At 34.5% G+C, this 16320-nt stretch overlaps 1 protein-coding gene across 9 annotated transcripts in view; it reads right to left on the bottom strand.

The window, feature by feature from the left end:
• Window positions 1-16320, bottom strand: part of LOC131067769 (uncharacterized) — a 290039-nt gene that overhangs the window by 138285 nt on the left and 135434 nt on the right. For 7 of the 9 annotated variants that reach the window (XM_058002912.1, XM_058002916.1, XM_058002914.1 and 4 more), the window contains one exon: window positions 332-502. The exons of the other annotated variants lie outside the window; for them this stretch is intronic. In XM_058002912.1, coding sequence (XP_057858895.1) covers window positions 332-502 — 171 coding nt within the window. The remainder of the gene's footprint in view (window positions 1-331; window positions 503-16320) is intronic. 9 annotated transcript variants of the gene reach the window in all.

Genomic DNA, 16320 nt, shown 5'->3' with positions numbered 1-16320 from the left:
GGACATTATATTAAATAACGTTTAAATAATAAAGTTAAATTAAATATTTAACTTTATATTATTTAATATAATAAAGTGACTTCAAAAATGAGCGATCGCTTGTGACAATCGATCAAAATAGATTTTGATTCTGATGATAGTCTTTAGGACAGCTTGCCTCCATTACTTATCATCTTTAAATGTTGCCCTAGCCTGCACATCTTCAGATAGCCATTTATCATTTTTGCTACAAACTCCCGATAAACTTAACATTGCACTTATGAAAGTTTATGTACACTTGAATTTCACTACATGTCAAGTTTATAAATATCTATCAATTGAGTACAGTTACCGCGGAATCTAAAAGCTCCAAAAGAAACATTTTTCCAGCATTTGATACATGCATGGCCTCCTTTTGTATTTTCTTGTCTACTGATAACTGAGCACCTTCTACATAGGCAGCAAGCCTGTGAAAAAGAACAGCAACTGTAATACGAGAATACATTTCGGAGTTCACAAACACCTGCAAAATGAAAGTGGATAATCAATAATTAGATCAGCTTTTGCAATATGCATATATCTGTTTATAAAATATCCACCAGAATAATAATTATGAAAGTAAATGCCAACTGACACATACATTTGCATTCTCATCCTCCAACCACACATGCACACACACATGTATTGACAAACATGTATTTATACATACACACATGTAAATAAAACCATGGGTGCATCCAAAACAAATTTGTGCTAATAAAACCTGCATGCTCGCTTCTACAAAAAGAATGTAATGTCCCTTTTGCAGTCCATTTAAACATTCTTGGAAAGTTCCAACAATTTTGGAAAGAGTCAACTTTATCAAAAAGGAATATTGACCATGGCAATGAGTTCATGATATCAAGATGACTCCAATGGTACTTTCCGAAGATAGTTTCCGCAATTTGGGAGCTCTCCACACTTCTTGGAGAGGTTTACTACTTTCAAAAAGCACCAATTTTAATAAAGTTCGATATCTTGAGAGCTTAAGAATATTATGGCATGGTTAAGAATTCATATCTGGTCCAATTTAATATTTTCCATAACTTTGGCTGAATGTGTGAAAAATAATTAAATAATTAAAGAGTTAAATGTCAAGTTGTTGAAAAAGTAAAAATTAAAAGACAACTTATGTTAATTATTTCAAAGGAGTTTTAAACAGTGTTCCACGGGGACGCGTCCCCCCCCTTTTGGGCGCGTCCCCCCGTCAGAAACGTCTCGAGGACGGGGGGACGAGGATGCGACGTCCCCCACCGTCCCGCCACCGCCACCCAAGCGCCACCGGGACGCGGAGACGTCTCCACGTCTCCTAAACAGTGTTCCACGGGGACGCGTCCCCCCCCCCTTTTTGGGCGCATCCCCCCATCAGAAACGTCTCAAGGACGGGGGGATGGGGACGCGACGTCCCCCGTCGTCCCGCCACCGCCACCCAAGCGCCGCCGAGACGCGGAGACGTCTCCATGTCCCCACGTCTCCCAGGGAGACGTGGAGACGTCTCCTAGGAGACGTCTGGGCATCTCCCTGTCTCTCAAGAGATGCCCAGACGTCTCTCGAGGGACGGGGAGACGCCCAGGCGTCTCTCGCGTTCCCACGTCAAAGCTAACCAAAAAAAGGAGTTTTTAAAAAACATGTGACTTTTGGGGGGGGGTTAAGGGGTAACCCTAATTGGCGATGCCCCTTGACCCCAACTTGGGGGTGCTGCCCCCAAACCCCCATTGAAAAATATAGGGGGAAACTGCGCCGATAGAAGTAGGGAAAATTTAACCTCCGAGTCTGATTAGGCTCCAATCTCCATATAACAACACAATTAGCTTTGAAGAAATCTTGGTATTTAGATTTAGTATTTCAAATTTCCTATAGTCTCATTTGAAATGTAATTCTTATACTGTAATACTGTCATAGACTCATACATCTTTTCAAAACTAGTTTTTCAAGTACTATATGTATATGTATAACTATATCAGCACCACCCCCCCGCCGCCGTCCCCAAACTTAGGCCCTTGGTCCCCCTGTCCCGGAAACGCGTCCCCGCATCCCCCCGTCCCCAACGCCCATGGAACACTGGTTTTAAAGTCATTTTTTAGAGCGAAAAATAAGAGGACACAAATAATAATATTTTATTATTCCAAACGTGCTTATAAAAGATGATCCGGAGGAAAGAAGGCTTATACTTCACCCAAATGACAAAAAGCATTTTGGCCATCTGTTTCATGGACGAAAATCCACCTAGCTGATCAAGTGGATTTATTCAAAGTTCACTGTTGTGCTGTAAGTTTGTGCCATTTGATTCTATAGTGTTTGCATATCAATTTGTGGAGTTTGGTGCTCAATAACAAGATAGTATTTCCAACTGCCAAAAGAGGAAATCTTTTGTAATTTGCAGGCAAATAAAGATTTGGAGATTTATTTGAAGATTCATCATCAATGAAGCAAGGCATTTCTTTCTAGGGTTTCTCCCAAACCTTAGCACTTCAAAAAAGGGTTCCAAAACCTTGCAATTTCATTTGAAATAGCCATGTTCCCTCCTTGTTGAAGATTCTAGATCTATTGATGATGGCATAACTCTTCTAGGAGAATGCTGGCATTTCTTTGAGTGATTTCTTTCAATTCTGAAAGATTTTGGTAGGGTTTTGATATTATATCCAAGACACACTTTCATGCAACGCTTCCTATAATAGGCATAGCATTCTTAGGCAGATTGGGGACATAATTCTTAATGGCATATCTTTATCAATCCTTTTCATACCAGATTGCAGGCTTTTGATAATTGGTGCTGCCCTTCCTTAAGGGTTCTGATTACATGTTTGAGAGATTACTGCTGCTTTTGTGTGGAGTCCTTAATATGCAGAAGATTGGCACAGCAGTAAATAATCTTATAAGACAGTCTCTACAGACTTATCATTGTTTAATGAAGACTTCAGAATGCACTTGCAAGAAGCTTTATTCATTGTAATATTACAGCAGTTTGAGACTGTTTTGAGGCAGTTTTTGGTAGTGTACATCACAGTTTTCTGAAGTCGTCAACAAGTTCTTCCTCGCCACTCCATACTAGACACTAACATTACTGTTGCAGCAGTTTTTGGATTATTTTTAGTTTCCATAATCAAATCAGTTCTGCAGCAGATATTTTGGCTATGCCAAAGATCTAGTGGGAGTGTTCCATCTGTTCTATTGTGATTTGCGGGTGCAGCATTATTCTGAACAGCTTGAAGTATAGTTTCAGACTTTGTTTAATTGGACCCAGTTCGTCTAAAAACATCTATTGCAAATTTGCAACCTCAAGAGCCATCTTGTATATGTGTTTACGTTGTTTGCACAATGTTGGTAAACAGTTTGTCACTGCATATTTTCAAAGTGACTCACCCAACAAGCAGTGACAAATGTCCCAATAGTTGGAGAGATTGCTGTGAAACCACAATCTTCCTCTGCATTTGAGAGTGGCAGCTCCCTCGTATACTGGCGGTTTTTTCCAGGTTTTTGTGTACTTTTATCTAGAAAGTACAAAAAGCAGAAAAAAACAAAACTAAAGGAAAATGAATAACAGAAATCCCAATGGCAGACATACAAATACCACCTAACATTCCACTATTAATGACGGATTACGAAGAGGTTTTACCACAAAATATGTTTTAGATGTGCAATGATGACGAAAGAAGGACAAGAAAGCTCCACATATGAAGAGATAGGGTATACTATTACTAGCACATTCACATCACGTTACCAAGAAATCAGTGGGTTTCATTACATCAATTGCATAGTTTACCAATGGTTTACACAACTACATAGAGGGTTACCAATTGAACATACAAAAAAATAGCAAATTAAAATAACTCTAAAATGCACTTAGGACATAGGAACAAAATGCATCCTTTATTATCTTTTCCAAAATATACAATTCCAAAACCCATTTTGTACACAGTGTCAAAACAAAACTCCTTAAAAAGTCTCTAAAAATTCTCCAGAGTTTCGCCTCTATGAGAGTCCCACTCAATCATGCAATAGCCTGTATTGATAGGCCTCCTTTCAGTAACTACCTCAACTACCTAGTAACTACCCCAACTACCTAGTAACTACCTTTTTGAAATACAGTTATTTTAAAATAAGGTTGATTTTGGTTAAAATTTACTCCTTTCTAGAAGGAAAGCTTGTTTACAAACCTCTAATTACAATAAGTGACAAAAGGATGCCGTTTTGTACCCAGTTTGCATTCAAATCAATTAAATATTACAAGGCTCAGCTCGTTTGTTTTACGTACTCATTTATGGACTCATTGGATGCATCTTCTCATTGAATTTTGCAAAAAAAAAGTATTTCTAATGAAATTTAAGCAGTTTTTAAAGTTGTTCAGTTTTTTGCCAAGTTTTTGCCGAGTCATATTTTTTTTTGCTTGGCGAGATTTTCCTGAGTCCAAGTAGTTCAACTTTGCTTGAAACCATTCTTTGCCATAGGTTTTACATCCTAGAGCAAAAAAGATGAATAGTTGCTCAATCTCAAGTTGGAGTTTTGAAAAGAAAATGCCAATAATGAAATTCTCTTCTCCAACTCTCTTTATTATAACAAATATTTGAAATATTATATTTCATTTCCCTCTCAAAGTGAATTTTAATATTTCTTTTAATTTAACTTAAAAGTTGTGTTCCCAAAAAATCAATTTTTCAATAAACTATCCAACCTTAATAAAATAATTAATTAAATATAGGATGCTCGTAAAATGAGTTGATTTGGACAGCTTAATTTAATTAATTAATCATTCTCTTACTATATAGCAATCACCCTACGAGAAACAAAATAGGCTAAGGGACTCCACCATTTGATCACGTTTATGACGGGGGAATTACAAATTAGAAGTTATATCTATCATTTGTTTGAAATGTAATGATATTGTTGATGCATAAACAATAGTTTTAATCCAAGTTATCTAAGGTCCAAGTGACTCCTAGGGCTGATACGATTGTTATCCAAATCATAGCAGCATTAATCGTTTGGGAAATTAATTGGGAAACCAAAAGTATAAGATTTTTTGAAAAAATTGGGAAAAAAATAGATTTACAAAAAACCATAAAAAAGTGAAGAAAAACAATCAAAAATTACTTTTTTTAAATATTTAAAAGCATTTACATAGCATAGAGATATTGTAAGCATATAAAATATTGACATCAACACATAATTGTACTAACTACTATTATATTATTTGTTCAATAATTTTTAAGCAATATTTATTTATATTTAATTATGGATTTTATGTTTAATTTTTTTAATCTTTATATATATGTCAAAAGATTTGCAATGATTACATTGAGAGACATGTATAATAAAACACAAAATTTCATCCCATGATCATATATAAAAATCAAAACACAATCAACAAGTATTTTTTTTTTTTTAAAACTATTTAAAAATTCTTTAACTTTTTATTTACTCGAAAAATATTTTATAATTTTAATTTTATTTAAGAATTATTTTAAGTTATTCTATTGTAAAAAAAAATAAAAATAAATACTATACTACTTTATTATTAAACTAAATTTTTACTACTTTATTATCAAACTATTTTTTTAATTCATTCATATAAAATTTTATTAGCAAACATAAGTGATGTGATATAGCAAAGGTTACATAAGAACAATGTTCATATTTTATGATGAATTTGTCTAGTATAATGTATTATTTAAAATTAAATTCGTCTTCTATAAATTTGTAGTGTCATAAAATTGCGACCCATGCAATTTTAATTACATTTTGGGTCCTCACCTTGGCGACGACATCTCCTTCTCTTACCAAGACCTATTTCTGCATTTTCAACCCTTCACTCTTTCTCCTTCACGTCTTGTTTCTTCTTTAGACCCTGTCCGAGCCCCAAAATAGGGCAGGATAGTGACGTGAGGCCCCTGTCCTCCTAGGACAGGGGCGTGGTGTTCCTGTCCTCACCCCTTAGGGTGGCCCTATGTTCGGTCTGCCCGATCTCCTATGCATTTCTTGTCTTTGGGGTTTGTAATTCCTCTTTGTCGACCTTATCAATTTAAACACTCTTTAAGGTCAAACACAAATTCAAATCTTAAAATTAATTTTCATAAAAAGGTCCTAATTTTAGATTTATTTTTCCAGCAAATTCAGATTCACTTAAGAGACTTTTAATGGCAATTAATAAATTGGATTTACTTGCTCTTTCACATGTGATTACATTAATTTTTGCATATATTTATCATGTGTCAGATAAGAGTTTCTTTCATTTCCTGTTACTTCTCTTTCTTCATAGCACTTGGTCATATGGTGTTGTTAGGATTTCCAAATTATTTTATTTTCAATTTGATCTCAAACCTTTCATGTATCATTTATGTTGCATTATGGTGATGTTGTTAACAAAATGCATTTCCTATGTTAATCACCTTAAAGCTTTTATAGATCCTAAGCCTAAAGATCCTAACCCTTGTACCTCTCCTAGGGTATCTTGTGTGAAAGAAATGAGATCTAATGCTTTACCCAATGATCTTTCTACAAAAGAACAAGCATTGGAAAGTAATATGGATCCATCTTCTTCTTCTACACACACCCTTGAGCAAGGGGGGCATTATGAAAACATCAACATTCTTACATCTTTAGATCCTCCTTATTCTCCTACGACCTATCTTTAACATCAAAACCTATGTAGGGAGGATGATGTCATACATTTTATTCGTGACCTTTCACCTCACATAGAAATCACTAAAAATGAGCTTTTAGATGATGAAGATGTTCTTCCCCAATCTTCCAACAAGGATAAGCTTGATAAAGGCAAAGTGAATGTCATTTCACATGATACTCCATCTACAAATCCTTTTTTGCCTCCTTACACATCCAATTTCAAATAAATTCATGATCTTGTTCCTCCATCTAGTCAATTGCAACATTCTTATAGTCATAGCTTTCGTATAATTACAAAACAAGGTTTTAAAGGACAAGGAATTGGGAAATTTGAGCATGGAATTCGTGTCCCTATAAATCCTCCTACACAAACTACTAGACGAGGCCTAGGAAGTGGTACCCCTCTTTCTATGGACGAATTCCTTAGACTTCAAAACTTTAAAGATTACCTTCAAAAACAACAAATCAAGAGAGCCCGCAAGAATGCTTCTTTTTCAAAGCGCCCTTTTTGTTCATTTCATCAAACCCATGACCATAATGCTGATGATTGCCCTGATTTTCAAAAATCTATTCAAGATGGCATAGATAGTGGCAAAATTAGAATTGTGGATAATGAAACTCCCTCTTCTAACAAATCCTCTTCTTCATGGGAAGATGATATTTACCATCCTGACAGATTAGCTGCAAGAATTTATTGGAGATTGAAATATGACAAGAACATTTCCTTTCCTCCTCAAAATAAAAACAAAAATCTTAAGCAAGTGAAAGGTAGTGAATATTGCATTTTTCATGATTTATATTCACATTCTATTGGAAAATGTTATGCATTTAAGAAATTTGTTTTAAGAAATTAAACAACTACAATATGATCTTGCACACATTTGTCTCACAGAAGATCTAGTTGTATTTCTGGGTAAAAACATTGTGCCTTAGCACTTATTTTCCCTTCATGTTGGTCTTCACCCTATGGCATAATTAGCCCATTTAATGAGAGCTCTTTATCATTAGTGGTGGTATTGTTTCACTTTAACATACTTTGGGGCAGCAACATGAAGTCCATTTTTCTTCCTCTTTCTATATATTTATCTCTATCTTTGTGTATTATTCATTATTAGATCTATTTTCTTGCATAGGGTTATTCTTATGTGAGCATATAATTGTTCTTTGGTTTTCCTCTTTGCTTTGAGAGGGGCATCTTTAATGACTACTGCACTTCTTCTCTTTCCTTCATTTTCTTAGAAATCTTACCTCTTCTATGGTTTCGATTATTCGCAAGTATGATATGCCCCTTAGCAAGGAATGATCTCTTGAGAGGTATGTATCCCTTCCTTGAAAGGAATTGTTCCACTAGGACGGCATATCACTTGAAACTAATCACCATCAGGAAATGTGTAATGTTTCTCCTTGTTCTCCTCACCTGGAGGGCAAGGATTTTCACTCCTTTCCCTTTCTTTCTTTCTCATTTATCATTATTTCCTTTAGGGGCTGTATTTTTCAGATGTGATTATCATTTCTTACAATGGTATGCTTTTATGATTAATCCCCCTTGGGGAATATATGATGCTTTTTCTCTCTTCTTTTCGAAGATTACCACTTCTTGAGACATGTATTTTACATTTACTAATGTCTTTTCTTGCATGTGTTCATGTAAGTTCATTGCACATTTGATTATGTTTAATCTCTCTCTAGTAGATTGTGTAAGCTCTTCTCATTATCCCTTTCTCTGGGGGCAATGATCCTTCTCTCTCTCTTTCTCTAGGGATCCACTTTTTCCTATTAAGTGGATGGTGTGAATTCTATTACTTGATGTCATTCCTTGTGTGAAATTGTTGGTTGTTGGCTTAAGGATTCTCACTTATACAAGAGGTGTAAATCCTTGATTACAACCTCTCTCACACTTGGTAATGTACATCAATGATAAATTCACCCATCCCTCTGGGGGCTAAAAGTGAGTCATCCCTCATCAAGAATCCCTTTCACCTAGAAATAGGAGGAAGGATTGCATTCTTGTTCTTTCCTTTTCTTGTTCTAGAAGATGTTATAACACCTCTTGGGGGTAGATGTCTTTTTGAACAAAGCTCTCTTCTCCTCCAAGGATCACCTTTACACTTACAGCAAAATATCTCTTTTCAACTATCTTATCCTTGCTTGAAGAGTATTCCCTCTCTTGCTTGCATTTATGACATTGTTGCATAGCGGATATCTTCTTTGTGATGAAGGTAGGTATCCTTGATCTACTTTCCTTAAGATATCAACATCAATCTATGTTGACATCTTAAGGGGGGGGCACCCACACTGCTCCTTTGTACTATACTTCTCTCATGCATTGAACAGTGGGACATTCTTGGAACCAGAGGGAAACCTCTTAGAGCAAGATGTCGTCACATTTTGTACAGTGGGTCATTCTCGGAACCAGAGCACAGTCTCTTAGAGAGAGATGTCTTCACTTCTTCTTTTCTTGTACAGTGAGACATTCTTGGAACCAGAGGGAAACCTCTTAGAGCAAGATGTCGTCACTTATCTCTTGTACAGTGGGTCATTCTTGGAACCAGAGCACGGTCTCTTAGAGCGAGATGACACCACTTTTCTTTTATGTGGGGTGATTATTCTCAGAACCAGAGCACGATCTCTTAGAGCGAGATATCACACCTTTCTTGACACTTGTACTATACATTCTATACAGGTTGTAGCGTACTCAGGCATAGACTCCTATGAGGTGCTTCGAACCTCACTTGCACACACGCGCATGGGGTTGAGTGGGACTAATAGTTTTCTCACTCTCTCTCTTTACATGGATCACCTAGGCAAGCTCTAGGGGCGAGATTTTCCATGTCCTCTCCATGGATCACCTATTTTTAGGCGCGAGACATCCATGGTTTCTTTCTTCTTCGCTTTTCTTCTCATGGATCACCAAAGTGTGTATTCATGTTCTCTCTCTTCTTCCTCTCATGAACTCATAGTTTTACTATTGATAGTTCATGGATGATGTCAGCTTTTCTCTTTTATGTGATCGCTCCTGTTTATGTGATGGCATTGGTCTTTGTGTCCTGATTAGTTGTTGAGACATCTAAGCTCGAGATCTCTTTGGATGGTTAGTCTATCGTCTTGTGTCTTGTTCTTGTCGTGTGTCTTTTTGTGCTTTGTCTTTGTTTTGTGTGTCTTGTGCCTTTTTGTTTTGTGCGCTCTTGCATATGTTGGCATGAGTTAAGACCCTAAGATTGGGGGCTTTTTGCTCCTCAATATTAGTGATGTCTTACACTCTTTGTGGTATTGCTCTGCATCTCTCATCTTCATCTCTCTTTTCTTCTACTTTACCGGCAGTAGTGGCATAACCCATACTCCCGCCAAAGTGGGGGCTAAATGTAGTTTCATAAAATTGCGACCCATGCAATTTTAACCACATTTTGGGTCCTCACCTTGGCGATGGCATCTCCTTCCCTTACCGAAACCTATTTCTGCATTTTCAACCCTTCACTCTTTCTCCTTCATGTCTTGTGTCTTCTTTAGACCCTGTCCGGGTCCTAAAATAGGGCAGGACAATGGCGTGACACCCCTGTCCCCCTAGGACAAGGGCGTGGCGCCCCTTTTCTCACTTCTTAGGGTGGCCCTATGTTCAGTTTGCCCGATCTCCTATGCATTTCATGTCTTTGGGGTTTGTAATTCCTCTTTGTTGGCCTTTGGTGGTTGAAAATTAATCCTTGCGGCATATATAAAAAGGAATTCAATACCCTCATTCAAGGAGGACGGATGAACGCATGATAGGAGATAATAGGCATAAGGAGAAGATACAAGATTTCAAGGTCATCATCAAGCATTCAAGCATTCAAGTCTTCTTCATTCATCCATGGGAGCAACATTACAACATTCATTTGCAAGCATGTGTGTGTGTTAGGGTTTTGTCATGTTACATGCCATTTCATACGACATTTGTGGTTACATTCAAGAACCAAAGCAATCATCAACAACAAGTTGTAGATCTACAAGGTATACATTGCCATTGTTTACATTCAAGCATTTGCAATTACTTTCTTTCTAGGTTGATTCCTCAACCGGGGTTTGACTTAGGCAAACCCCTATCCACAACCCCCCTTTCTTCTCTTTTTTGTGTGTAGGTTGCAGGTGTGTAGTTGTAATTGCAGGTTTGGGCTTCATTTGCAGAGACAAAAGAACCCTTTTCGTTTCGCAGATTTTGTGGCAAACCATGTATATTCCCGCCACGATCCCAACGACTTTTCTCCAAATTTGCAGAGCAAATCCGCATCAGTCTAATTAGCTCAGATCAGAAGTTGCAGCGCGATCTCGAACTGGTAGCTTTTCATTTCACTCATTTCCTCTCTCTTTTCCACATAGTCAACAAATCAACTTTCTCATTTCCAAAAGAGGGTAAATCACATTTCAACCGCTTGCAAACCACTCAAAATTCACATCCTTGTTTCCCTTGGATTTGGATCCAGCGGATTCAAGCCCCTCTTTTGAATGTAAAGTATTTCCCAAGTGAAAATCATCCTAGTTCCTAGGTGGAGAGTCACTAGGATCCAATTTTCCACTTTACGAAATTAATTTTTTTTAAATTTAAATTTGTTTATATATATTTAATATTTTTCTATTTTCTTTGTTAAGCTTCTACCATAGGGGTTAGATCCCTTCTATTAATTCACAAAAGATTAATACATCCAACAAAATATAGTAATTATTCCTTCCCCCATTACATTAACCCTCTCCAACTGAGGGGTTGAAGAGATCCATACCAACATATGATCCTGATCCTGCAACAGTTTGTTTGCCACTCTAATTGCCTTGAATTTGCATCCCTTAGCTTGAGCACTAAAGGTGAAGAATCTCTCCAAGATGTCCTTGTCATGCTTGTGTTCATCAGAGACGAAAACTGTACCCAAAACACTTTTGATTGCTAGCAGCATATAATCCTATATAACCACCTCAATTGCCCATCCCAACTTTCTCTAAGGCAATAGCACTTAACCCCGAATTTCTTTCATCCCGCCATATCCTCACTCAAGTCTGTATCTGATAAAAATTCCAAGAGTTCTTTTTCCAAACCTCAAATGTTCAATCTAATCTGCAAAAAATCTCTTCAAATATTCGATTCCCTCTAATCGAGGCTTTTGTGCCCAGTCCCTTATCACATTCCTTCTAAAAAAGCTGATTGAGTTTTCACTAGGGCAGTGCGATTGATGTTTTTTATTTAATATGGATTTTTTTTTCTGATCAATTCTTTTATCTCTTCACTTAATTGATCTAATGACCAAACTTTTTCTCCATGTGGGAGATTTACTCCCATTTTGGCCAATTTATCAGCAGTACCATTGGTCTCTCTATAAATATGAGATATCTTCGCATTGTTCACTTCTTCCATTGATCTTAGAATTGATTTTAACAACTTTGTTAATTTCCAATTTTGAACCTCTTTCTTATGCACTGCGTTTACACATATTAGTGAGACCCATTGGATTTCTAAATCTTTGATGTTTTTGGAGATAAAAAGTCTAAGGCCACTATCTAGGACAATAAATTCTACTTCGTTATTTGTGGCAATTACCACATTTTTGTCCATTGCCCAAACACATTCTCCTTTATCATTCCTAATTACACAACCAGCTCCAGCCTCCTCCGGGTTTCCGTTCACTGCTCCATTGAAATTTAACTTATATTTACCTATTTCTCGAGCCTTCCATTTTGTGTCTTTTCTGAGTCTTCCTTTATTTGGCGCCAATTCCTGGAGGTTTTAGTCTGCCCCATTTCTTTTGTATTTCATTATCCCATGTTGTGAAGTAGAAGCATTTTCTCGATTTCTAGTTTGAGTTCATCACTTCCAATATCCCTTGCATTTTTCTTATCACTTCTGAAACTAGTAGAAGTTTTTCTTTGAAAATTCGTTTATTTCTTTCCCTCCAAAGATCCCACACAATCATTGATGGGGTGAGCACCCATACATCATTCCAAGTATTTTTCTGATTCTTACAGGGCCATCCTTGTATGAATTTTAAGAGAGAATTTTGTCTCGCAATACTCCACACCGGCCAGTTGAGTAACCAGTCCCAACATTTGCTAGCAAATGTAAATGTTAATAATAAATGATCCACTGTTACACTATTCTCCCCACATAAGATGCACTTACTTAGACCTTGGATCCAAATAGTTTGAAGCGGATCACCTATAAGAATTTGGTTGTGTAAGGCCATCCACAAAAATGCTCTTGCTTTTGGGAGAACATACGAATGCCAACATAGATTCCGAAATGCCACCCGTCTAATTTTGTACTACATATCCAAGTCTTATTGAATAATTCCCTAATGTGGACGCACACCAAAATATCTCATCTTCGTCTTCAGTAAGAGTAATCCTCCCTTTCTATAAAATATCTTGTATCTTCTCTTTTTCTCTTTCAGGAATGGTAAGATTTGTTATATCAAACCATGTATGTGTCTCCCATGAAACCAAATAATCTCTTCACATAGTCTGCTACACAAACCCCATTATGTTCCATCACCTCTTGAGTCTAATCTTTTGATTCCAAAGAATTATAAATCGCCTCCTCTCCATCCCTCGAATCCACCCAAAAATTAGCTTTCTTCCCATTACCGATTTTCCATGATATGTGACAGGTAATGATGTAATACCATGTTAAATTTAAATAAATTTTATAAGTTAAGATTGTTAATTTAATAAAAAACAATACCATATTTAGTTAAATTAATTTTAATATAACAATTTAAATTTGTTAAATCTTAAAGATTGATAATTTAAACACTAAATTGAACAATTTTAAAATATTAAATATTAATATTAAGAAAAACAATAAAATAAAATATAATATTAAACAATAAAAAATAATAATATTAAATTTAAAAATATATAATATTATTTTTTTAAAGAATTTACTATAAATAAGATAGTATTTATTTTTTATCAATGTCCATTATTAAAATTTAAAATACATATTTGAATTTTTATACAAGAAATAAAAAAGCTAAATTAAAAAAAAAAACTAAATACAAGAAAAGCTAAATGAAAAACTGTAAATATCAAATTTTTATGCGCAACCTTCTTGGACGTTTTGGTAGGAGTAACCATAGAAGCAATGATCGGCAAAAAAATGCGATTATTTCCGATTAATCGTTGATCGAGAGCCTTGCCGATCAAAACCCCCAAAAAATCGCGATTTTTTTGGTCAACAGGTCAACGATTTTTTTGGGTTTAGTCGGGAAAAAAACAGAATAGTCGAGCGTGATTAATCCGGCAAAAATCGCAAGCGCAGCCAAAAAAACCTGGTGAAAACTGAAAAAATGTGAATTTGTGCTTATAAGTTTGCGGCGTGAGCTCGGATTAGAGGCAGAGTGTCTGGACGACGAGAGGAAAAGCAAGAGTGGATGGCGGGAAGTAGAGCTCGACAAGTTGTAGAAGAAGAAAAAAGCCATTTTCTTTGTGTAATGTTCGTTGTTATTTCTTTGCTATTTTCTTTATTTCTTTATTTTCTAAGTAGGAGGTATTTTCCTACTTAGAAGCTACTTTCGATAACTATGATACCAGATTTATTACGAAAACTTATAAGCTACTTTCGATAACTGTGAATCGTGATAGCAGATTTTATTTATTTTCTTTCCGTATTTTCTTTGTATAATCTGTTATATAATAGTTTTGTTTTTTTTATTTGACTGATTTTAAGATTCGATTCAATCATTTTAAATACTCTTTTTTTTAAAATAGTTTTAGATTTTAAAAAATTTATTTGTTACTTAGAATATATAATATAAATTTATTAATATAATTACTATAATATAAATAATTTAATTTATAATGTTTAATAAATGTTTAAAATATTAATATACATTGTAATAGATTAATAGTTTAATATTTAATATTTTATAATTTAAATTATAATAAATATAAATGTTTAATAATATATGATTATTATATATGTTCAAATAGATTATATTCATAACTAATTATTAATATTATATTGTCAAATTAACATACATTAATATTATATAGTATATATTAATATTATATAGTATGTACATAATAAAAAATAATAAATTAAAATTATGTATATTATTTTTTATTATATACATAATTTTAATTTATTAATATGATTATTATAATATATATAATCTAATTAAAAAATGTTTAAAATATTAAATATACATTGTAATAGATTAATAGTTTAATATTTTATATTTTATAATTTAAATTATAAGAAATATAAATGTTATAATATATATAATCTAAGCAATAATGTTTAAAATATTAAATATACATTGTAATAGATTAATAGTTTAATATTTTATATTTTCAAAATTTTATTATAATAAATATAATGTTCAATGATATATGATTATTATACATGTTTAGAATAGATTATATTTATAGTATAATAACTAATTATTAATATTATATTATTAATTCAAATTAACATATATTAATATTATATAATATATAATATTTTAATTTATATTGAATATTTCTTATTGTATTATAAATTTATTAAATTATATAAAATAATTATATTATAATTACATTTTTTTTTTCTTGCTTTTTTAGGATCTAAAAATGCATATATTTATTATTTTTATATGTTTTTTGTACCGATGAACGTAACCATCCTCCAAATAATTGTGGTACCACAACTGGCAACTTGGTTTTATTTGCTTATAATATCTCTATACTATGGAAATGCCATTAAATATATTAAAAAAGTAATTTTTGATTTTTTTTTTTCAAATTTTTTACTTTTTTGTATATCCGTTTTTTTCCCGATTTTTTCAAAAAATCTTATACCTTTGGTTTGCCGATTAATTCCCCAAACGATTAATGCTTCCTTGAGAGTAACGATGCCCAACATGGATCGCACAATTTTTTCCAGGTCAACGTCGTCATGCCTAATACCGATGCTCCACTCTCGGTCAAAAAAAAGTGTGTAAACTGTCGATTGCACAAGTTTGAACTCGGTCATGAGGGAAGAGGAAGAAATGAATCATGCCCTAGCAAAAATAATATTTTCTTGCTGCTCAACCCTCGACCACCCCAGCAACATGTTTATAAATATTTTGCATGTGTCTTTTTTGTGATTCGCAGGCGCTTAGGTTTTTTCAGGCTTCTTTTACCATTACTGGGATTAATTGGCGCAATTTTTTCAAGATTATATGCATTTAAAGTCATTGAAATTATTGACCGATTTTTATCCATTGTTTTAGGGAAAAAATCAGCAACCTTGGCAATCAACGATTAATCGCAACTGATCACAATTTTTTGCAGAGTTTTGCTTGTATGATCCAAATAATAAGTGTTTGAGGAAGTTTACAAATTGGATTTGAATTACTATTTTGGGAGGGACAACACAAGGTGCCCAAATTGCGAAGAATCAAAAAAAATTGAAGTGCAAGCTTTTAAACTCCATTTCTGGCCTTCGTTGAGTGTTCAGGTTTATCTCTACCAACATACCCTCCCTCCATTTCCTAAACCCCATGCCTCCTTCTTCCTCTACATTGTTTGTCCATTTGCAAGTTTTTGAACTTCCCGTTAACTAGAGACATCATCATGAAGTTTCCTAAAATCCCACTTCTCACTTCCTACTTTTCCTTCAAGCTCAAGCTTGCAGGCTACCTCCTACCATGATGGTTAAAAGGGATGCAACAATGCACATCCCCAATCCTGTTAGAACAC

The sequence above is a fragment of the Cryptomeria japonica genome, chromosome 5 (genome assembly GCF_030272615.1).
Source record: "Cryptomeria japonica chromosome 5, Sugi_1.0, whole genome shotgun sequence".
NCBI lineage: Eukaryota > Viridiplantae > Streptophyta > Pinopsida > Cupressales > Cupressaceae > Cryptomeria > Cryptomeria japonica.
The sequence above is the reverse complement of the archived record's forward strand: the minus strand, read 5'-3'. Positions and strand labels throughout refer to the sequence as shown.